The sequence below is a fragment of the Salmo salar genome, chromosome 02 (assembly GCF_965601325.2).
Source record: "Salmo salar chromosome 02, fSalSal1, whole genome shotgun sequence".
NCBI lineage: Eukaryota > Metazoa > Chordata > Actinopteri > Salmoniformes > Salmonidae > Salmo > Salmo salar.
The window spans coordinates 17,038,346-17,061,190 of NC_138292.1; the positions used below are offsets into that span (position 1 = coordinate 17,038,346).

Consider the following 22,845-nt stretch of genomic DNA (forward strand, 5'->3'; position numbering starts at 1 on the left):
CCGCAAGTGGATCTTCCAGCAAGACAATGACTCCAAGCAAACATCAGAAATCCACAAATAAATGCTTAATTGACCACAAAAAAAAATAAAAAATCTGCATTTTGCAATGGCCATCTCAGTCTCCAGACTAAAAAAAACCTGTGGTTTGAACTGAAGAGGCCAGTCCATAAGCACAGGCCAACAGATATCAGGGATCTGGAAAGATTCTGTATGGAGGAATGGTCTAAGATCCTTCAATCTCATAAAACATTCTAGAAAAAGGCTCAGAGACATTATCCTGGCTAGGTGTGGGTACACAAAGCATTGAAAGCAGGTGTGACAATAACTTTGACACTTGTCTTTTAGATAAAAAAAAAAAGAAATACTTGTTCAACAAAATATTTTTCTCTGAGCAATTGTATTACTATAAATATTTAATTTATTTGAGCATACAATATACACAATAGCTTAATATTTGTATTATATAGTACTTTTTGTTCATCTTTATCAAGGGTGCCAATAATTTGAGGTGATATCATTCTATATGAATTATACATCATTGTGATACTCTTACAGATCTCCAGCAGCTGTTATTAGTTATTTGCCTTGAAATGTTTAAAGATGGAGGGAATCAGAACATACAGTAAACAATGCCAATATTTGTGCTCACATTAAATATGAAATGGTTCTGTATCAATAGTTAATAAAATCCACATTCAACATTTTCCTTTAGGGTTAAGCTTTATTACATCAGAATCAGACTAACAGAAATAACAGTTAGCATTGACCAATCAAAAGTCGTGGATTAAACTATGGTCGACACCACTGCATAATACCGTCACCGGGGTAACAGAGTGAGGATGATGAGGAGTGACAGAGAGAGGCTATGGACTTTCCGATTGGTCGATACTGGTGGCACATACACATTTGTTCTAATCCCACACACAAACACCCCCCGAGGGAGGGTCATACTGAGAGAAAGGAATGGACAAGGTTAACAAAAAGTATTCAATATCCACTCATGTTAGATGGTAGTTAATAGACACTCTAAAGTAGCATGAAGGACAACTTCTGACGAGTTTAAAAAGGAACAGAGAAATGTCCTGCAGATGGTCTCCATTTTTCATCCGCCTTCCTTGTCTTTTCTTTGATTCCATGTTTCTCTTCTCGTTCTCGTCGCCCACCCTAAAAACAAACAAAGGTCAAAATGAAAGAGTCAGTCATCCTTCACACAATAAAGGCAAATACAACCAACATCCTGATAGACAGATGAGACATTGTTCCAGAGAAGACAGATCACACATCTGTCATGCACACACCTCTGTCAACAATGAGAGATGGGGATTATAACTAGGACATCACAAAGCTGGTTAACATCATACTCCAGTCAACTCTAATACAGTCCCAGACAGCAAGACTCAAAAGATAGTATTTCAGTCAAATACAGTGTCACTATCCTTTTTAATGATAGAAGCCTTTTTTTATGATGGTGTTTTTGAGTCTTATCTGGCATTTCTACATAACATGTATCTTCACTGCTATAAGCTGTTTCCTAATGCTATCAAGACAATACCAATCAGTGGAATGCTAACAGAAAAAGACAGAACAAAAGATACTCAGCTCATCTCATCTTTGGGGCCTCAGGTTTGGGTTCTTCTGGTTTGGGGACGGCCTCTTGTTTAGGGGCTTCTTTAGGAGAATCAGGTTTGGGAGCATCTGGTTTGGATTCTTCTGGTTTGGGGGCATCTGGTTTTGGAGCGGCCTCTTGTTTAGGCGGTTCATCCCCACACAGTTTCCTTTGGGAGTCAGAGACAGAGCTAAAGTGTGCATGTGTCCATATACCTGTGGTGTACATCCCAAAGGAAACTGTGTGGGGACATGTATAGAGGTGTTCCATGTTCAGTCCCAGTCTCTTACCTTCCCTCTACAGAGTCCTTCTTCACAAAGACACACACTTTGCTGCGCTGCTCTACCTGCTGTTTGAGAGACGTCACCTCTGCTACCCAGGCAGCCTTTTGCTTCTCAAACTCAGCTACAGGACCAGACAGAGAGGGGGTTAGATGCTACAGGACACAACATGGAGCTAGAGGCTACAGAGACACAACATGGAGCTAGAGGCTACAGGACAGAGACACAACATGGAGCTAGAGGCTACAGGACAGAGATAGGGGGATACTAAAAGACAGGTTAGTGAATAAAACATATTCAATAAGACCCGTCGCATATACAGAATACTACTCTTAAACCTAGCGACCTGCAATGAGTTTATTCCACCACAAAATGTCTATTTCATCCACCAAAATCTTTAGAAGAGAAAACAAAGCTTGCACCTAGAACTGGTCACGGACCTGTTTTAAACCTGTTTTATGTTAAAGTTCACTGTGAAAGGGAAGGGAAAGGGGAGACCTAGTTAGTTGCACAACTGAATGCATTCAACAGAAATGTGTCTTCTGCATTTAACCCAACCCCTCTGAATCAGAGGTGAGGGGAGCTGTCTTAATCGACGTCCACTTCATTGAGGAGCAGTGAACTATCATACATGTTATCATAGTCGTACCAGGAATAAGGCGAATATCCTTTCAGAACAGTGTTGATGTAACCATTGTTTAAAAACCTGAAACTCTCACTTTTGGAGTTACTGTTCTCTGCCTCAACGGCCCCCACCTCATCAGCGACATGTTTCTGTGACAGGAGAGAGAGAGAATACACACACACACACACCACACACACACACACACACGATGAGCACAGAGGAAATCAATTGTGTACACTCTAAAGCCCAGACATATCCCTCCTTCCTTACCTTTTCTCCCTGGCATGCCTCCAGTTCACTCTTCTTCTTGGCCTCTGCAGCCTGCAGTGGGGTGAGTTCTGACCCCAGAGTATCCACCTGAGCCTTAGTCTTGTCCAGCAGGTTGTGGACTCTGATTACCTCGTGTTGGTACTCTCCCAGTACGTCTCTGGTCACACGCAGTTTAATCGTCTCGAACGATACATGTTTCTGCTCCTTCACCTCTTCTTTCTGCCGCACGTTTATCAGTCCCAGTAGAGCTAAGCTAGTCAGTAGAGACACCCCCACCAACACACCCTGCGTCTTCATCATGCCGTGAAGTTTGACCAAGGAACAGTCGTTTTCGCTGGTCCCTGTCGACTGCTCGACAGATGTGTTGACGACGTCCTCGCAGGCTTACAGCGGAAGTACCAATGGAGTGTGAAAGGACAGGTGGACGCCCACTGTACTTGAGCGGGTCCGTACTTCAGTTTTCAGGTGAAACGGAAGTCAGGTTGAATATACAATATCCACTATATCCTTAAAAAACAGAAACATCTGCTTCTGTTGACTCCGAAGAGAGCCCACTTCTTCTTCTTCTTTTTTCTTTTGGAGAGCGCTTCACCAAAACCATCCCCGTGCCCGCCCACCTGTCACGGTCCATGCTATCTGGGATCCTTGGGACGGGCCTACCTCCCTTTGAAGTTGACATTTAAAATGGTTAACAATGCTTAAAGTTAGGTAAGGATTATGGTTAAGGTTAGAGTAAGGGTGGGGTTTAAGGTTAGGGTTAGGATTTAGGGTATGTACGTCCCAAGGCTCCCAGATAGCACTAGCATACCTGGCACTGCTACGCGGAAGTAAGTGGATGAATGCAAAATGGTCATCAGCACTACGGAATTCAAGGGAATATAAACATAAAAAGGTAAGGTGATAATACTGTATAACATGCGCAACTCGAATTAGGAATGCTATCATAATTTGTTATAACACGCCCTAGCCTATAGGCTACGGCTACGTTTGATTTAGTTCTATTATAAACATTTTGTCATGACAAACCTATTAACCTATAAAGCTCTGCCAGTTTCATGTAAGGCCACACTAGCTATGTTTCCAGTAACTTGTCAAGTGAACTAGGAATTTACAGGAAAACAAAAAGCAGAGTAAAATAGTTGGTAAAGTCAATAAAAAAATCGTATCTGGTGCATTAGTTACAACCAATAGTTTACATACAGTAGATGACTGACATGGGGCGCTGTGTTGAAGCCACCTGCGCCTCCATCTTGGAACTCCCCCGCCGGTGTAAAAAATATTTAAGGAAATATAGAAATGTACCAAGCTAAGGACCCTGGGACTAAATACCTCCCTCTGCAACTGGATCCTGGACTTCCTTACAGGGTGCATGCTTATTGATGAATTGGGGGGGAAAAATGTAATCTATATTAGAATAAGGCTGTAACGTAACAAAATTGGGAAAAAGTCAAGGGGTCTGAATACTTTCCTAATGCAATGTATATTTTCAGTTTGTGAGTGTGTGAGATGCGGGTTGGAGACATGTTTATTTTGACATAATAAAGAACAACTTTTATAAACAATGGGAACACTGCCATGTTGCACTGAGCCTGAAAACCACATCAGTGTCCAACTTTCGGCTGTTGCAGATGCACCTCCCCCGACTTCACTCCTCGACTTTTGTCTACAGTCGGTTGCTTTCACCTTCCCACTCAAATGATCCCAATGTCTTACTGGCCTCTTAGAGACAGGCCCTTTATATCCTAATCAGACAGCACCAGAGTAAACACCAGCCTCTTGGAGACAGGCCCTTTATATCCTAATCAGACAGCACCAGAGTAAACACCAGCCTCTTGGAGACAGGCCCTTTATATCCTAATCAGACAGCACCAGAGTAAACACCAGCCTCTTGGAGACAGGCCCTTTATATCCTAATCAGACAGCACCAGAGTAAACACCAGCCTCTTAGAGACAGGCCCTTTATATCCTAATCAGACAGCACCAGAGTAAACACCAGCCTCTTGGAGACAGGCCCTTTATATCCTAATCAGACAGCACCAGAGTAAACACCAGCCTCTTGGAGACAGGCCCTTTATATCCTAATCAGACAGCACCAGAGTAAACACCAGCCTCTTGGAGACAGGCCCTTTATATCCTAATCAGACAGCACCAGAGTAAACACCAGCCTCTTGGAGACAGGCCCTTTATATCCTAATCAGACAGCACCAGAGTAAACACCAGCCTCTTGGAGACAGGCCCTTTATATCCTAATCAGACAGCACCAGAGTAAACACCAGCATCTTGGAGACAGGCCCTTTATATCCTAATCAGACAGCACCAGAGTAAACACCAGCCTCTTGGAGACAGGCCCTTTATATCCTAATCAGACAGCACCAGAGTAAACACCAGCCTCTTGGAGACAGGCCCTTTATATCCTTATCAGACAGCACCAGAGTAAACACCAGCCTCTTGGAGACAGGCCCTTTATATCCTAATCAGACAGCACCAGAGTAAACACCAGCCTCTTAGAGACAGGCCCTTTATATCCTAATCAGACAGCACCAGAGTAAACACCAGCCTCTTGGAGACAGGCCCTTTATATCCTAATCAGACAGCACCAGAGTAAACACCAGCCTCTTAGAGACAGGCCCTTTATATCCTAATCAGACAGCACCAGAGTAAACACCAGCCTCTTGGAGACAGGCCCTTTATATCCTAATCAGACAGCACCAGAGTAAACACCAGCCTCTTGGAGACAGGCCCTTTATATCCTAATCAGACAGCACCAGAGTAAACACCAGCATCTTGGAGACAGGCCCTTTATATCCTAATCAGACAGCACCAGAGTAAACACCAGCCTCTTGGAGACAGGCCCTTTATATCCTAATCAGACAGCACCAGAGTAAACACCAGCCTCTTGGAGACAGGCCCTTTATATCCTTATCAGACAGCACCAGAGTAAACACCAGCCTCTTGGAGACAGGCCCTTTATATCCTAATCAGACAGCACCAGAGTAAACACCAGCCTCTTAGAGACAGGCCCTTTATATCCTAATCAGACAGCACCAGAGTAAACACCAGCCTCTTGGAGACAGGCCCTTTATATCCTAATCAGACAGCACCAGAGTAAACACCAGCCTCTTAGAGACAGGCCCTTTATATCCTAATCAGACAGCACCAGAGTAAACACCAGCCTCTTGGAGACAGGCCCTTTATATCCTAATCAGACAGCACCAGAGTAAACACCAGCCTCTTAGAGACAGGCCCTTTATATCCTAATCAGACAGCACCAGAGTAAACACCAGCCTCTTGGAGACAGGCCCTTTATATCCTAATCAGACAGCACCAGAGTAAACACCAGCCTCTTGGAGACAGGCCCTTTATATCCTAATCAGACAGCACCAGAGTAAACACCAGCCTCTTGGAGACAGGCCCTTTATATCCTTATCAGACAGCACCAGAGTAAACACCAGCCTCTTGGAGACAGGCCCTTTATATCCTAATCAGACAGCACCAGAGTAAACACCAGCCTCATGGAGACAGGCCCTTTATATCCTAATCAGACAGCACCAGAGTAAACACCAGCCTCTTGGAGACAGGCCCTTTATATCCTAATCAGACAGCACCAGAGTAAACACCAGCCTCTTGGAGACAGGCCCTTTATATCCTTATCAGACAGCACCAGAGTAAACACCAGCCTCTTAGAGACAGGCCCTTTATATCCTTATCAGACAGCACCAGAGTAAACACCAGCCTCTTGGAGACAGGCCCTTTATATCCTAATCAGACAGCACCAGAGTAAACACCAGCCTCTTGGAGACAGGCCCTTTATATCCTAATCAGACAGCACCAGAGTAAACACCAGCCTCTTAGAGACAGGCCCTTTATATCCTAATCAGACAGCACCAGAGTAAACACCAGCCTCTTGGAGACAGGCCCTTTATATCCTAATCAGACAGCACCAGAGTAAACACCAGCCTCTTGGAGACAGGCCCTTTATATCCTAATCAGACAGCACCAGAGTAAACACCAGCCTCTTGGAGACAGGCCCTTTATATCCTAATCAGACAGCACCAGAGTAAACACCAGCCTCTTGGAGACAGGCCCTTTATATCCTAATCAGACAGCACCAGAGTAAACACCAGCCTCTTGGAGACAGGCCCTTTATATCCTAATCAGACAGCACCAGAGTAAACACCAGCCTCTTGGAGACAGGCCCTTTATATCCTAATCAGACAGCACCAGAGTAAACACCAGCCTCTTGGAGACAGGCCCTTTATATCCTTATCAGACAGCACCAGAGTAAACACCAGCCTCTTGGAGACAGGCCCTTTATATCCTAATCAGACAGCACCAGAGTAAACACCAGCCTCATGGAGACAGGCCCTTTATATCCTAATCAGACAGCACCAGAGTAAACACCAGCCTCTTGGAGACAGGCCCTTTATATCCTAATCAGACAGCACCAGAGTAAACACCAGCCTCTTAGAGACAGGCCCTTTATATCCTAATCAGACAGCACCAGAGTAAACACCAGCCTCTTAGAGACAGGCCCTTTATATCCTAATCAGACAGCACCAGAGTAAACACCAGCCTCTTGGAGACAGGCCCTTTATATCCTAATCAGACAGCACCAGAGTAAACACCAGCCTCTTGGAGACAGGCCCTTTATATCCTAATCAGACAGCACCAGAGTAAACACCAGCCTCTTGGAGACAGGCCCTTTATATCCTAATCAGACAGCACCAGAGTAAACACCAGCCTCTTGGAGACAGGCCCTTTATATCCTAATCAGACAGCACCAGAGTAAACACCAGCCTCTTGGAGACAGGCCCTTTATATCCTAATCAGACAGCACCAGAGTAAACACCAGCCTCTTGGAGACAGGCCCTTTATATCCTAATCAGACAGCACCAGAGTAAACACCAGCCTCTTGGAGACAGGCCCTTTATATCCTAATCAGACAGCACCAGAGTAAACACCAGCCTCTTGGAGACAGGCCCTTTATATCCTAATCAGACAGCACCAGAGTAAACACCAGCCTCTTGGAGACAGGCCCTTTATATCCTAATCAGACAGCACCAGAGTAAACACCAGCCTCTTGGAGACAGGCCCTTTATATCCTAATCAGACAGCACCAGAGTAAACACCAGCCTCTTGGAGACAGGCCCTTTATATCCTAATCAGACAGCACCAGAGTAAACACCAGCCTCTTGGAGACAGGCCCTTTATATCCTAATCAGACAGCACCAGAGTAAACACCAGCCTCTTAGAGACAGGCCCTTTATATCCTAATCAGACAGCACCAGAGTAAACACCAGCCTCTTGGAGACAGGCCCTTTATATCCTAATCAGACAGCACCAGAGTAAACACCAGCCTCTTGGAGACAGGCCCTTTATATCCTAATCAGACAGCACCAGAGTAAACACCAGCCTCTTGGAGACAGGCCCTTTATATCCTAATCAGACAGCACCAGAGTAAACACCAGCCTCTTGGAGACAGGCCCTTTATATCCTAATCAGACAGCACCAGAGTAAACACCAGCCTCTTGGAGACAGGCCCTTTATATCCTAATCAGACAGCACCAGAGTAAACACCAGCCTCTTGGAGACAGGCCCTTTATATCCTAATCAGACAGCACCAGAGTAAACACCAGCCTCTTGGAGACAGGCCCTTTATATCCTAATCAGACAGCACCAGAGTAAACACCAGCCTCTTGGAGACAGGCCCTTTATATCCTAATCAGACAGCACCAGAGTAAACACCAGCCTCTTGGAGACAGGCCCTTTATATCCTAATCAGACAGCACCAGAGTAAACACCAGCCTCTTGGAGACAGGCCCTTTATATCCTAATCAGACAGCACCAGAGTAAACACCAGCCTCTTGGAGACAGGCCCTTTATATCCTAATCAGACAGCACCAGAGTAAACACCAGCCTCTTGGAGACAGGCCCTTTATATCCTAATCAGACAGCACCAGAGTAAACACCAGCCTCTTAGAGACAGGCCCTTTATATCCTAATCAGACAGCACCAGAGTAAACACCAGCCTCTTGGAGACAGGCCCTTTATATCCTAATCAGACAGCACCAGAGTAAACACCAGCCTCTTAGAGACAGGCCCTTTATATCCTAATCAGACAGCACCAGAGTAAACACCAGCCTCTTAGAGACAGGCCCTTTATATCCTTATCAGACAGCACCAGAGTAAACACCAGCCTCTTGGAGACAGGCCCTTTATATCCTAATCAGACAGCACCAGAGTAAACACCAGCCTCTTGGAGACAGGCCCTTTATATCCTAATCAGACAGCACCAGAGTAAACACCAGCCTCTTGGAGACAGGCCCTTTATATCCTAATCAGACAGCACCAGAGTAAACACCAGCCTCTTAGAGACAGGCCCTTTATATCCTAATCAGACAGCACCAGAGTAAACACCAGCCTCTTAGAGACAGGCCCTTTATATCCTTATCAGACAGCACCAGAGTAAACACCAGCCTCTTGGAGACAGGCCCTTTATATCCTAATCAGACAGCACCAGAGTAAACACCAGCCTCTTGGAGACAGGCCCTTTATATCCTAATCAGACAGCACCAGAGTAAACACCAGCCTCTTGGAGACAGGCCCTTTATATCCTAATCAGACAGCACCAGAGTAAACACCAGCCTCTTGGAGACAGGCCCTTTATATCCTAATCAGACAGCACCAGAGTAAACACCAGCCTCTTAGAGACAGGCCCTTTATATCCTAATCAGACAGCACCAGAGTAAACACCAGCCTCTTGGAGACAGGCCCTTTATATCCTAATCAGACAGCACCAGAGTAAACACCAGCCTCTTGGAGACAGGCCCTTTATATCCTTATCAGACAGCACCAGAGTAAACACCAGCCTCTTAGAGACAGGCCCTTTATATCCTAATCAGACAGCACCAGAGTAAACACCAGCCTCTTAGAGACAGGCCCTTTATATCCTAATCAGACAGCACCAGAGTAAACACCAGCCTCTTGGAGACAGGCCCTTTATATCCTAATCAGACAGCACCAGAGTAAACACCAGCCTCTTGGAGACAGGCCCTTTATATCCTAATCAGACAGCACCAGAGTAAACACCAGCCTCTTAGAGACAGGCCCTTTATATCCTAATCAGACAGCACCAGAGTAAACACCAGCCTCTTGGAGACAGGCCCTTTATATCCTAATCAGACAGCACCAGAGTAAACACCAGCCTCTTGGAGACAGGCCCTTTATATCCTTATCAGACAGCACCAGAGTAAACACCAGCCTCTTAGAGACAGGCCCTTTATATCCTAATCAGACAGCACCAGAGTAAACACCAGCCTCTTAGAGACAGGCCCTTTATATCCTAATCAGACAGCACCAGAGTAAACACCAGCCTCTTAGAGACAGGCCCTTTATATCCTAATCAGACAGCACCAGAGTAAACACCAGCCTCTTAGAGACAGGCCCTTTATATCCTAATCAGACAGCACGAGAGTAAACACCAGCCCGTGAGGCTGGTAGGAAGTCAAAACAAAAGGCTGCTACTTTGCCAGCTGCTACAGAATCATACAGTGTTTACACAATGTCATCAATACAATATGAATAATCAGTGTGTCCTCGGTCCTTGTACATCCAGTCTGGCGTTAATCACTATCAACAGATATGAGAATAATCCATAACTTTCAGTATCAAGTCTAGTGACCATCAACCCGCACCTTGAGTGTCACATACACTGGAAATCATGTGTTTTACAGAAGGAACATAATATCTACTAATATGCTAAACATTGTGTTAATCACTCTAAACTGAATATGAACTTTAATGATCTTAAATCTCCCCATTGTACACACTGCACCCTAAATGATGACGTACTACATGGAACAATTTCATAATCTCTGGTTGTCTGTGTACCCTCTAAGAGGAAGAGGGAGAAGAAATTAAATGCAAATGAAAGAGATAGATAAACAATAGAGAGAGAGCATATCTGTTAGTAATAAAAGGTGACCTCTGAAACAGAAGGTGAGAGAGGAAGGGAGGGAGAGAGAGAAGTGGGGAGGGAGGGAGATTAAAAGCGGTGGAAGTGTTGTAGTTAAACAAGGAAGTAGATTTCGCTTTGTCTACCAAACATTCTGCCTAGCAGGACGAACTGGTTACAGGTGGACAGACTGCCATCAGCAACCAGAGGGAGGGAATGTGAACACACACTCCAACACACACAGGCTGACTACGGAGATGGTTGAGGAGTGACCAATCAAGACAGCAGACAAGAAAGACAAACTGGACCTGACTTGAGCCTCATTTCTCTCTCCCTCTCTCTTTCTTTGCCCCCTTCCTTCTCTCTGTCCTGTCCCAGCAGTATGCGGGCTGTGTCTGCGCTAGTGTTCCTGTCCGTGGGTGTGATGGTGGTGTTGATGTACCAGGCGGTCCACCAGGAGCTGACTCTGCGGGGTCTTAAAGCCCGCGCTCTGGAGAGCTCCTCTCAGGTCAAGCAGAAGGAGAACGACATCGTCCAGGTCAAGATGAAAATTCAGAAGCTGAATGGTGAGCTTGAGCCCATCAACACCAAGAGAGACGAGCTGACTAAGAAGAAGGAGCAGTCTGCTAAAGGCACAGGCGAGGCGGACAAGAGTCTAAAGACCTGTCATACAGAGAAGGTAGCCCCCCCCCCCCCCCACACACACACACACACACACACTTTATGCAAACAGACACCTGCTACATAGAGAAGGTACAGCACCGTTTATACTCGTGTTATGATCTATAATAATCCATTAACAGAATGCCTGTGCCAAGTCTCACCAGAGACACAGAACCAGAGAATTAGGAATTAGAACACTGAAACAAAGGCAGCACTAAAACAATCTTTCTATCCATTGTGAAACCATTGGCAACAGACTGGCTTGTGATATGTTTATAGGTCAAATTCAGTTACAGTGGGAGTGTTGGATATGATGATGGTCAGTTGACTTATTTTCCGTAGATTCATTAGTACTCCTAACCCTCATGTAAGGGCCCTGTATTCACCGATCACCATCAAATCAAATGGAATTTGTCACATGCGCCGAATACAACAGGTGTAGTAGACCTTACCGTGAAATGCTTACTTACAAGCCCTAACCAACAATGCAGTTCAAGAAATAGAGTTAAGAAAATATTTACTAAATAAACTCAAGTAAAAATGTTTTATCAAAAGTAACACAAGAAAATGACATAACAATAACGAGGCTATATACAGGTTGTACCGGTACCAAATCAATGGGCGGGGGTACAGGTTAGTCAAGGTAATTCATACCTTTTTACATGTAGAGGTGTATGTCAGGTGAGGTGTGTTAATGTTTTGTGTTTCATACTAGAGGGCAACTTGATCTGATCACCACATCACCACATCATTCACCACTGTGGCAGATTACACACACTGGAAGGTAAACTGACAAGGGATATATTACAGGGCCTTCAGAAACTATTCACACTCCTTCACTTTTTGTTGTTTTACAACCTGAAGTTAAAATGGATTAAATTGAGATTTTGTGTCACTGATCTACACACAATACCTCAAAATGTCAAAGTGGTATTATGTGTTCTGAAATTGTAAAAAAAATATAAAAAATGAAAAACTGAAATGTCTTGAGTCAATAAATATTCAGCACCTTTGTTATGGCAAGCCAAAAATAAATTGAGGAGTAAAAATCTGCTTCTGCTAAGCTAATTGTTTTAAGATGGTCATACCATGGATTATTTAGCTATTTTATTTGGAATTGTTTATACCTTTAGGTATATAACAAAAAATATAGCACATAGAAACGCATTGAATAACTCATTCATAAATGGCAAAACAGACAGTCAAAAAATAAATAATAAGGAATAAGGTTTTGATGTGTCTGTCCTATATCTAGGAGATATAAGAAAGCTCAGGAAATAAACAATTCTTTGGCACAAAACTACTTACATACTTCCATTCATTTTTTGACCCGTTACAGGGTTACATTCAGATGAGCCCCATGACACTTGTTCGGACACTACAGACGTTTTCGTGAGGAGACCGATTTTCGGGATGTATGCTGATCTGACAAACAGCATTGTAGCTCTGCCACTTTCCACTGCAGATGCACAAGGTGGATGCAGTGGATTGAGACACAGCCCATACAGTATCTCTATCTTAAACAGACAGATTTTGATGGGGATTTTGCATGGACTCACTCTGTGTGCCACAAGTGTTTAACATGATTAGACCTTACCGTGAAATGCTTACTTACAAGCCCTAACCAACAATGCAGTTCAAGAAATAGAGTTAAGAAAATATTTACTAAATAAACTCAAGTAAAAATGTTTTATCAAAAGTAACACAAGAAAATGACATAACAATAACGAGGCTATATACAGGTTGTACCGGTACCAAATCAATGGGCGGGGGTACAGGTTAGTCAAGGTAATTCATACCTTTTTACATGTAGAGGTGTATGTCAGGTGAGGTGTGTTAATGTTTTGTGTTTCATACTAGAGGGCAACTTGATCTGATCACCACATCACCACATCATTCACCACTGTGGCAGATTACACACACTGGAAGGTAAACTGACAAGGGATATATTACAGGGCCTTCAGAAACTATTCACACTCCTTCACTTTTTGTTGTTTTACAACCTGAAGTTAAAATGGATTAAATTGAGATTTTGTGTCACTGATCTACACACAATACCTCAAAATGTCAAAGTGGTATTATGTGTTCTGAAATTGTAAAAAAAATATAAAAAATGAAAAACTGAAATGTCTTGAGTCAATAAATATTCAGCACCTTTGTTATGGCAAGCCAAAAATAAATTGAGGAGTAAAAATCTGCTTCTGCTAAGCTAATTGTTTTAAGATGGTCATACCATGGATTATTTAGCTATTTTATTTGGAATTGTTTATACCTTTAGGTATATAACAAAAAATATAGCACATAGAAACGCATTGAATAACTCATTCATAAATGGCAAAACAGACAGTCAAAAAATAAATAATAAGGAATAAGGTTTTGATGTGTCTGTCCTATATCTAGGAGATATAAGAAAGCTCAGGAAATAAACAATTCTTTGGCACAAAACTACTTACATACTTCCATTCATTTTTTGACCCGTTACAGGGTTACATTCAGATGAGCCCCATGACACTTGTTCGGACACTACAGACGTTTTCGTGAGGAGACCGATTTTCGGGATGTATGCTGATCTGACAAACAGCATTGTAGCTCTGCCACTTTCCACTGCAGATGCACAAGGTGGATGCAGTGGATTGAGACACAGCCCATACAGTATCTCTATCTTAAACAGACAGATTTTGATGGGGATTTTGCATGGACTCACTCTGTGTGCCACAAGTGTTTAACATGATTACCCCACATGATTACCCCATTGGCGCCATTGAATGTTCCTGAGTGGCCTAGTTACAGTTTTGACTTGAATCGTCTTGAAAATCTATGGCAAGACATAAAAATGTCTGTCTAGCAATGATCAACAAACAAGTTGAAAGAGCTTTAAGAATGTTTTAAAGAATAATGGGCAAATACTGTACAATCAGATGTGCAAAGCTGTGTGCTCACAGCTATAATCGCTGCCGAAGGGGATTCTAACATGTATTGGCAGGGGGATTGAATATGTACAGTATCTAATCAAGATATATTAGTGTTTTATTTTTCCATTATTACTTAAAAAAAATATATGTTTTCCTCTTTGAATTACAGAGTATTTTGTGTAGATCGTTGGCAAAAAAGTACAATTAAACCTATTTGAATCCCACTTTGTATCACAACAAAATTTGGAAAAAGTCAAGGGGTGTGAATACTTTCTGACGGTAATGTATGTTTTGTGTTGAGTGGCATGTGAGAGGTATTCTGCCAGGTATTCTCTTAGCAGTGATCAGTCAGGAATTACATTTTGTTCTCACTTATTAGTCACGAAAATGATTAGTCACACTTTAAACAAAGTGCATATTATGAAGGACTCATTGTATGCCTTATGTAGCCCTTAATAATGCCTAGCTAGATAAGGCCCACAATGCTTCAAATACCGGTCCTCATCTTCCTCATCTCCCCTCTTTTTTTCTCCTCAGGCCGATGCGGAGAAAAAGAAGACTGACGCGTCAGCGGCCCTTCAGAAAGTTAAAGGTACGATGGTTATTTTACTGCAGTGATGGGATACCGTCAGCGGCCCTTCAGAAAGTTAAAGGTACGATGGTTATTTTACTGCAGTGATGGGATACCGTCAGCGGCCCTTCAGAAAGTTAAAGGTACGATGGTTATTTTACTGCAGTGATGGGATACCGTCAGCGGCCCTTCAGAAAGTTAAAGGTACGATGGTTATTTTACTGCAGTGATGGGATACCGTCAGCGGCCCTTCAGAAAGTTAAAGGTACGATGGTTATTTTACTGCAGTGATGGGATACCGTCAGCGGCCCTTCAGAAAGTTAAAGGTACGATGGTTATTTTACTGCAGTGATGGGATACCATCAGCGGCCCTTCAGAAAGTTAAAGGTACGATGGTTATTTTACTGCAGTGATGGGATACCGTCAGCGGCCCTTCAGAAAGTTAAAGGTACGATGGTTATTTTACTGCAGTGATGGGATACCGTCAGCGGCCCTTCAGAAAGTTAAAGGTACGATGGTTATTTTACTGCAGTGATGGGATACCGTCAGCGGCCCTTCAGAAAGTTAAAGGTACGATGGTTATTTTACTGCAGTGATGGGATACCGTCAGCGGCCCTTCAGAAAGTTAAAGGTACGATGGTTATTTTACTGCAGTGATGGGATACCGTCAGCGGCCCTTCAGAAAGTTAAAGGTACGATGGTTATTTTACTGCAGTGATGGGATACCGTCAGCGGCCCTTCAGAAAGTTAAAGGTACGATGGTTATTTTACTGCAGTGATGGGATACCGTCAGCGGCCCTTCAGAAAGTTAAAGGTACGATGGTTATTTTACTGCAGTGATGGGATACCGTCAGCGGCCCTTCAGAAAGTTAAAGGTACGATGGTTATTTTACTGCAGTGATGGGATACCGTCAGCGGCCCTTCAGAAAGTTAAAGGTACGATGGTTATTTTACTGCAGTGATGGGATACCGTCAGCGGCCCTTCAGAAAGTTAAAGGTACGATGGTTATTTTACTGCAGTGATGGGATACCGTCAGCGGCCCTTCAGAAAGTTAAAGGTACGATGGTTATTTTACTGCAGTGATGGGATACCGTCAGCGGCCCTTCAGAAAGTTAAAGGTACGATGGTTATTTTACTGCAGTGATGGGATACCGTCAGCGGCCCTTCAGAAAGTTAAAGGTACGATGGTTATTTTACTGCAGTGATGGGATACCGTCAGCTCAGTCATGAATTGCTTCCTTTTAGGTGGTTCTGGAATTTAATGTCTCTTTTCTGGATTTAGATCATTAGTGGGTATCAGCCTAATTCTGCTCTACATGCATTATTTGGTGTTTTACATTTTACACTGAGGATATTTTTGCAGAATTCTGCATATAGAGTCTCAATTTGTTGTTGTCCCATTTTGTGAATTCTTGGTTGTTGAGCGGACCCCAGACCTCACAACCTTTCTCTCAATACATTTATTCCTGCCCTCCCCATTTCCCCCCATGTCTTTCTCTCCTCCTTCCCACCTCTCTCTCAATACCCTTTCCTCCTTATCTACCCATTTCCTTCTGTCTTTTTTCCTACCCTCCCACTTTCCACCCCTCTCTCATTATCCCTCGCTCCCCCTCTAGATGATCAAGAAGCAGAGAAGAAGAAAGCTCAGGAGGAGATCCAGGCGTTGAAACAGCAGATTCTGGACCGGGACAAGGCACTGTGTGCGTTTGTGGACCAGACCAATGAGGAAGGACGGTAAGAGCAGACACACACCCAGGCATTCAGCCACACTCACACACTCAGTAACACAGTCTTGTGGTCACCATTATGAAAGACTTCTATGGTCACGCTGTACTGTGTGTCATGTAGTTCTGTGGTTACTGGGTGCTCACATGCTATTGATAACTAATGGTTGTTGTTGTTGTTTTCTTTGTTGTTTTGCAGGAAGCTGTGTGGAATCACAGAGGCCCCAAAATGAAGACTTGGACTACACTATCAGCCTCCATCCCTCCCTCCCTCCCTCCTCCCTTCCTCATGCTTGCCGTGATGCACACACACCCATACACATCATCGTTGTGCAGCTCATAACATTCACCACCTACAACCACCTTCACTTCACTGTACCTCTCAATACTCAGGAAAATAAAAAACAAGAAGGGTTTGGAAAACCCAGTCTGAATGTCATGTCTTCATTACATACAGTACACTGTTAGTTTATGTATGCAGGTAAAGAAGGGAGACATTACATGTTTTTAATTAGTGAGTTTCATCCTATGGTACAGTACATTAATGTAGGAATGACTGAAAGAGGTTAGGGATAATTCCCTCAGAGATGGAGCAGGGTGTCTCTGAGGTGATTTCTGAATGTTGCAAAGGTTCTAGAGAAGAGTTCTAGAGAAGTGTGCAGGTGCATGCCCATCTGGTTCAATTGTCTATTAAATATTTATTATGCATAGATGTATGATTGACCTTTATCGTGCATAGATGTATGATTGATCTTTATAGTGCATAGATGTATGATTGACCTTTATCGTGCATAGATGTATGATTGATCTTTATAGTGCATAGATGTATGATTGACCTTTATCGTGCATAGATGTATGATTGATCTTTATAGTGCATAGATGTATGATTGACCTTTATCGTGCATAGATGTATGATTGATCTTTATAGTGCATAGATGTATGATTGATCTTTATAGTGCATAGATGTATGATTGACCTTTATCGTGCATAGATGTATGATTGATCTTTATAGTGCATAGATGTATGATTGACCTTTATTATGCATAGGTGTATGATTGACCTTTATTGTGTATAGATTTATGATTGACCCTTATTGCATTTGGGTGTGGTGTGCGTTAATCAGAGTATAACATTGCCCTGTGTGCGTGTGGGTAATGGGAAAATGTAAGATGAATAAAGTGAATATTCAGTTAACAGTAATTAACACAATGATTAACATATTTATATGTTTCCCCTTTCTATAATACACATGATTTCCAATGTTCTATTTGTGACACTCACTTTTGTATGGGTTGATGGTCACTAGACCTGAGCTACTGAAGGTACAAGGACTGAGAACACACTGATTATTATTGTATTGATGACATTATGAACACTGTGTGATTCTGTAGCAGCCGGCAAAGTCACTGTCTTTTGTATTGACTCCAAGCCTCTCTGGTTGATATTTTAGAGAACATTTGGTACTGTCTGATAAGAATATGAAGGTTCGGTCTCCAAGAGCCCCGTTGGACATTTTCTGTGCTTCTGTTCTGGAGGTGTCTCCCTGAATGATTGTATTAAACTGGATTGATCTCTGATTGATATTATCAACAACTGCTCTCCTTTTTGTTTATCTGGAAATTCCAGTTACTTTCTCAGTCTGTGTTAGAATCTCCAACCCTGCATGACCAAGTGTCCCAGATATGGCTAGAGAGATTGGACATGTCATTGTGAGCTACAATACACTATGTTAAATGTAGTGAGCTCATATGTTACATAATTACTCCTCAAAGACTGAAGCAAATGACCAGTAGAGAGTTCTACTGAATGGACAAATGCCAGACTGTGTATCGGTTGATTTTTTTGGTCTTGCTTGCTGTTGACAAGGAGACCTGTTTGTTAACCAAATATTTGTTTTGTTTATGTACAGTGTTACCTCCCTGACTGTCACACAAATTCCTGTTTTGTTAAGGTGACATGAGTCATGTGACATGAGGCCCAGTAATTCATTACTGGAATGTAAATTGCTTAAAACTGTACTTTTACAGAAGCAGTTTATCCACTCTGCTTCTGTACAGATCAGACCTTTTTTTATTTATGTAAATACAACGATGTAAAACTGTAATCCTTAAGATAAAACACTTTAATATGTGTTTTATCTTTAGGATTAGAGTTTTACATCATTGTATTTACATAAATAAAAAAAGGTCTGATTGTAAACAAGGTGCTTGTAGATGGCTGTGAGTAAATGTTTTCACATTAATACTTCAAAGTATTCTATAGTTGTTCACACATCCTTGCTGCTAGATGGCTTTCTGCATAAACTTCAGATGATCTTTGGTGTTGTTATGGGTCTAGTGGAGACTAGAGTCTAGACTGTTTGTAGATGGTCTTGCCCAGTCTGTTGAACTCTATGACGTACTGCTGTCTCTCATGCTCCAGGAGGGCCTGCAGTGCTGCTCTACGGACCTGCACACACACAGAAAGCAGACATCATGGAGAGCATGTACTGTAGATACAGGGGAAACTGTAGTTGAAGTTCTGGTACAAATATGGACAATGCAAGCAATTCATAATTTGGTGTGTCCTATATGGAAAACCTGACAATGTGTAGCCTACTTTTACCCCTGCCTGGTGTTACAAATGTGTAATTGCTCTGACAGTGTATGTGTGTAAGGGACACAAATTAACAAGAATAAGACCATTAATTTTCCTCAGTCAGAGGAATAGGTTAGAGATATGATGCTACGAACCTTCATGAAAGGGCTGATAATAGGTTATTTAATGAAGTCCCCTAAGAGAACAAGGTCTCTAAAATGGTATGGAGACAGGGATTAGCTTCATGGCAACAACACTAGCTGGATCCTATCCACATTAATATATACTTCAGGTTTCCTGATTTTGCCTTCAAAATAAAAGTCTGCGGTAAAACGCTGTGTCTGCCACTATATATATATTTTTTTTTTTCAGCTTTGTGCATAATAAAATTAGGAGAAATATAATAACTACATGGGGTAAAAATCTAAACTAAAGAGAATTAGTACTTTATATAAATCAAATCAAACATGCCCCGAATACAACGGGTGTAGTAGACCTTACTGTGAAATACTTACAAGCCCAAACCAATAATGCAGTTAGAAAATTTATAATAATTAATTTAAAAAAAAACGAATATAATATATATAAAAAAGTTAAATAAATAATTCATTAATACATTTAAAATATATATTTTTTTATAACAAATAAAAGTAACAAATAATTAAAGAGCAGCAGTAAAATAACAATAGCGAGGCTATATACAGGGGCTACCGGTACAGAGTCAATGTAAAGTAATATTAAAGAATATTATAAGGTGGAGCATAATGAGAAAATGGTTGGCGCTTAATAATATCCTACTGGTAAAAAATATATATATTAAACATAAAAAATATATATATATTTTGATTGTATGATTCTTGTTTATTTACTGGTGCTATTGTTTAAGGATGCAATTTGAAATGTAATGTTTAGAAAAAAAGTACTGTATTTTTGTTGTATTGCACAGACAAATTGCACACAGGAAAAGCGATTGATTGTGTGTCCATAAAACCAGGGCCCAGTCTACTTACTAGAGTTCCTAGAATACAAATCAGATGAGTTAGAACAAAAAACTAGGTCATAGGAAGAGTTGCTGTACTTTTACTGTGGTCAAACATCTGAAAATGTGGTGCCTGGTCACTATACGATTATTTGTGCAGATGTAAAAATGGGGTGGGGAGTACTCAGGGTCTGTAGAATGTAATGGTGTCATTTAGTGTTGCTGGCCTTTTACTCCACCCATTCCATTGGCCACGATGCAAATCACTGTATAAGGAATACATGTTGGCTTATAGAGAAAAAACTATTCTAGGGGTCACAGTAGAAGCATTGTAAGGAATACTCAGTATGGTCTGTAGAATGTATATATGGTGTCATTTCATTGGGCTCTGAATAATACGGAGTGTTCCTTTCTGTACAGTGCTATATTTGCACCTTATAGTGTCTAGGCACCCCAATTTAAGCTGTTTGACAACAGTGAAAATTAAATCAAATTAAATGTTATTTGTCACATACACATGTTTAACAGATGTTATTGTGGGTGTAGCATAATGCTTGTGTTTCTAGCTCTAACAGTGCAGTAATATCTAACAATTTCACAACAATGCACACAATCTAAAGTAAAGGAAAGGAATGAAGAATATATAAATATATGATGAGCAATGTCAGATCGGCATAGACTAAGATGCAGTAGAATACAGTATATACATATAAGATGAGTAATGCAAAATATGTAAACATTATTAAAGTGACTAGTGTTCCATTATTAAAGTGGCCTCTAATGTGCTAGTGATGGCTATTAAACAGTATTTAACAGTTTGATGGCCTTGAGATAGAAGCTGTTTTTCAGTCTCTCAGTCCCAGCTTTGATGCACCTGTACTGACCTCGCCTTCTGGATGATAGCGGGGTGAACAGTCAGTGGCTTGGGTGGTTGATGTCCTTGATGATCTTTTTGCCCTTCCTGTGACATCGGGTGCTGTAGGTGTCCTGGAGGGCTGGTAGTTTGCCCCCGGTGATGCGTTGGGCAGACCGCACCACCCTCTGGAGAGCCCTGCGGTTGCGAGCGGTGCAGTTGCTGTACCAGGCAGTGATACATCCCGACAGGATGCTCTAAATTGTGCATCTGTAAAAGTTTGTGAGGGTTTTAGGTACCAAGCCAAATATCTTCAGCCTCCTGAGGTTGAAGAGGTGCTGTTGCACCTTCTTCACCACACTGTTTGTGTAGGTGGACCATTTCAGTTTGTCAGTGATGTGTACGCGAGGAACTTGAAGCTTTCCACCTTCTCCACTGCGGTCACATCGATGTGGATAGGGGGGGTGCTCCATCTGCTGTTTCCTGAAGTCCACGATCAGCTCCTTTGTTTTGTTGACGTTGGGTGAGAGGTTATTTTCCTGGCACCACACTCCCAGAGCCCTCACCTCCTCCCTGTAGGCTGTCTCTTCATTGTTGGTAATCAGGCCTACTACTGTTGTGTCGTCTGCAAACTTGATGATTGAGTTGGAGGCGTGCATGGCCACGGAGTCATGGGTGAACAGGGAGTACAGGAGCGGGCACGCATCCTTGTGGGGCCCCAGTGTTGAGTATCAGCGAAGTGGAGGTGTTTTTTCCTACAGTACCTTCACCACCTGGGGGTGGACCGTCAGGAAGTCCAGGACCCAGTTGCACAGGGTGGGGTTCAGACCCAGGGCCTCAAGCTTGGAGGGTACTATGGTGTTGAATGATCTGTGTCTTGATCTGTGTTATTCAGAGCCCTATGAAATTACACCATATATACATTCGACAGACCCTACTGAGTATTCCCTACAACACTTCTACTGCGGCACCTAGAATAGTATTTGCTCTACAAGCCAATATGTATTCCATACACAGTGATTTGCATTGGGGGCATTTAGGCTATTGACACTTTTCTGCTATTACGTGCAGACATTTATTCTGAACATTCTGAAATTCTGTGACCCGGAAGTACTTTTTTAGTGTTGCTGAGGAGACAGGGCCCTGTTTCAGCACCCCTTCACTCCCTCACCATCGTCAGAGCAGCCTTTCCCAGCTCAGTCTCTCTCTGCTGGGTCAGTTCTCTCAACTTCAGGGTCTTCATGGAACCAGCCTGGGTGGAGCCCTCAAACTCAGCCTTTTGCATCACACCACAGATACTGAGAGAAAGAAAGAGAGGGGGGGTCCTTTCACCACATTGAGAACTGAAAGGACTGTAACTTCAAGGTATTTCAGGGAAAATGTATCAAACGTTGCAGTTACAATTAGCCCAACTGTACAGAACGGAATAGTTTACACACCTGTCCAGCTCTGCAATGCGGTTAGTCATCTCGCCATCTTTCTATAAAAGAGTGAAAATGCAGACTATAACACATTTCCAGCCACTTAGCTATAGGTATCTGACCACTTTTTTGTCTGTGTGTTGCCTAGTATTGACATGCTTACCTTGATTCTGTCTCTCGCCCTCTGCACACGTTTGTTTTTGGAACGTCGTTCCTCACAACCAAACATCCTGCTGGCAGTTTATTTGAAGTAAATAATCACTAAGTTGCTTGCTTTAACAAAAACTGCACAATAAACGAATAAATGGTAAAAAAAAAATTGTCAGCGTCTCAATAGATGGAGGAGAGTCTGTCTACGTTGGCATGGTAACTAACCTATGTAGCCGGAAATATCATTCCTTCGCTGCC

At 42.5% G+C, this 22,845-nt stretch overlaps 3 protein-coding genes across 4 annotated transcripts; 1 reads left to right on the forward strand and 2 right to left on the reverse strand.

Moving 5' to 3' along the window:
• Positions 1–701: 701 nt before the first annotated feature.
• Positions 702–3,385, reverse strand: LOC106595606 (uncharacterized). The gene is made up of 5 exons (XM_014186974.3): positions 2,783–3,385; positions 2,607–2,661; positions 1,897–2,011; positions 1,601–1,775; positions 702–1,164 (listed from the first exon to the last, which is right to left on the reverse strand). The coding sequence occupies exons 1-4, from the start codon at positions 3,080–3,082 to the stop codon at positions 1,601–1,603; spliced, it is 645 nt and encodes a 214-aa protein (XP_014042449.1). The 5' UTR covers positions 3,083–3,385; the 3' UTR covers positions 702–1,164.
• Positions 3,386–3,398: 13 nt separating this feature from the next.
• si:dkey-87o1.2 (uncharacterized) lies at positions 3,399–18,200 on the forward strand. Of its 2 annotated transcripts, none has more exons than XM_045698590.2 (5): positions 3,399–3,674; positions 11,115–11,415; positions 14,849–14,903; positions 16,500–16,617; positions 16,807–18,200. In XM_045698590.2, exons 1-5 carry the CDS (start codon positions 3,622–3,624, stop codon positions 16,838–16,840), a joined length of 561 nt encoding a protein of 186 aa, XP_045554546.1. In that variant the 5' UTR covers positions 3,399–3,621; the 3' UTR covers positions 16,841–18,200. The 2 variants fall into 2 exon arrangements, with proteins under 2 accessions (XP_045554546.1, XP_045554548.1); XM_045698592.2 differs by having other exon boundaries at positions 11,118–11,415.
• LOC145860069 (uncharacterized) lies at positions 17,095–22,815 on the reverse strand. Its single transcript, XM_082960359.1, has 4 exons — positions 22,601–22,815; positions 22,456–22,496; positions 22,188–22,314; positions 17,095–19,055 (listed from the first exon to the last, which is right to left on the reverse strand). Exons 1-4 carry the CDS (start codon positions 22,664–22,666, stop codon positions 18,951–18,953), a joined length of 339 nt encoding a protein of 112 aa, XP_082816485.1. The 5' UTR covers positions 22,667–22,815; the 3' UTR covers positions 17,095–18,950.
• Between the last annotated feature and the right edge of the window lie 30 nt (positions 22,816–22,845).

Excerpts from the sequence above, each read along its gene's own strand:
- si:dkey-87o1.2 (XM_045698590.2), top strand. The coding sequence starts at position 3,622 with ATGCAAAATGGTCATCAGCACTACGGAATTCAAGGGAATATAAACATA. Across the intron at positions 3,675-11,114 it reads GGGAATATAAACATAAAAAG|CAGTATGCGGGCTGTGTCTG; the intron begins GTAAGGTGATAA and ends GTCCTGTCCCAG. Across the intron at positions 11,416-14,848 it reads AGACCTGTCATACAGAGAAG|GCCGATGCGGAGAAAAAGAA; the intron begins GTAGCCCCCCCC and ends TTTTCTCCTCAG.
- LOC145860069 (XM_082960359.1), bottom strand. The coding sequence starts at position 22,666 with ATGTTTGGTTGTGAGGAACGACGTTCCAAAAACAAACGTGTGCAGAGG. Across the intron at positions 22,497-22,600 it reads GGGCGAGAGACAGAATCAAG|AAAGATGGCGAGATGACTAA; the intron begins GTAAGCATGTCA and ends ACTCTTTTATAG. Across the intron at positions 22,315-22,455 it reads CGCATTGCAGAGCTGGACAG|TATCTGTGGTGTGATGCAAA; the intron begins GTGTGTAAACTA and ends TCTTTCTCTCAG.
- LOC106595606 (XM_014186974.3), bottom strand. The coding sequence starts at position 3,082 with ATGATGAAGACGCAGGGTGTGTTGGTGGGGGTGTCTCTACTGACTAGC. Across the intron at positions 2,662-2,782 it reads AGGCATGCCAGGGAGAAAAG|AAACATGTCGCTGATGAGGT; the intron begins GTAAGGAAGGAG and ends CTCCTGTCACAG. Across the intron at positions 1,776-1,896 it reads AAGGACTCTGTAGAGGGAAG|GAAACTGTGTGGGGATGAAC; the intron begins GTAAGAGACTGG and ends TGACTCCCAAAG.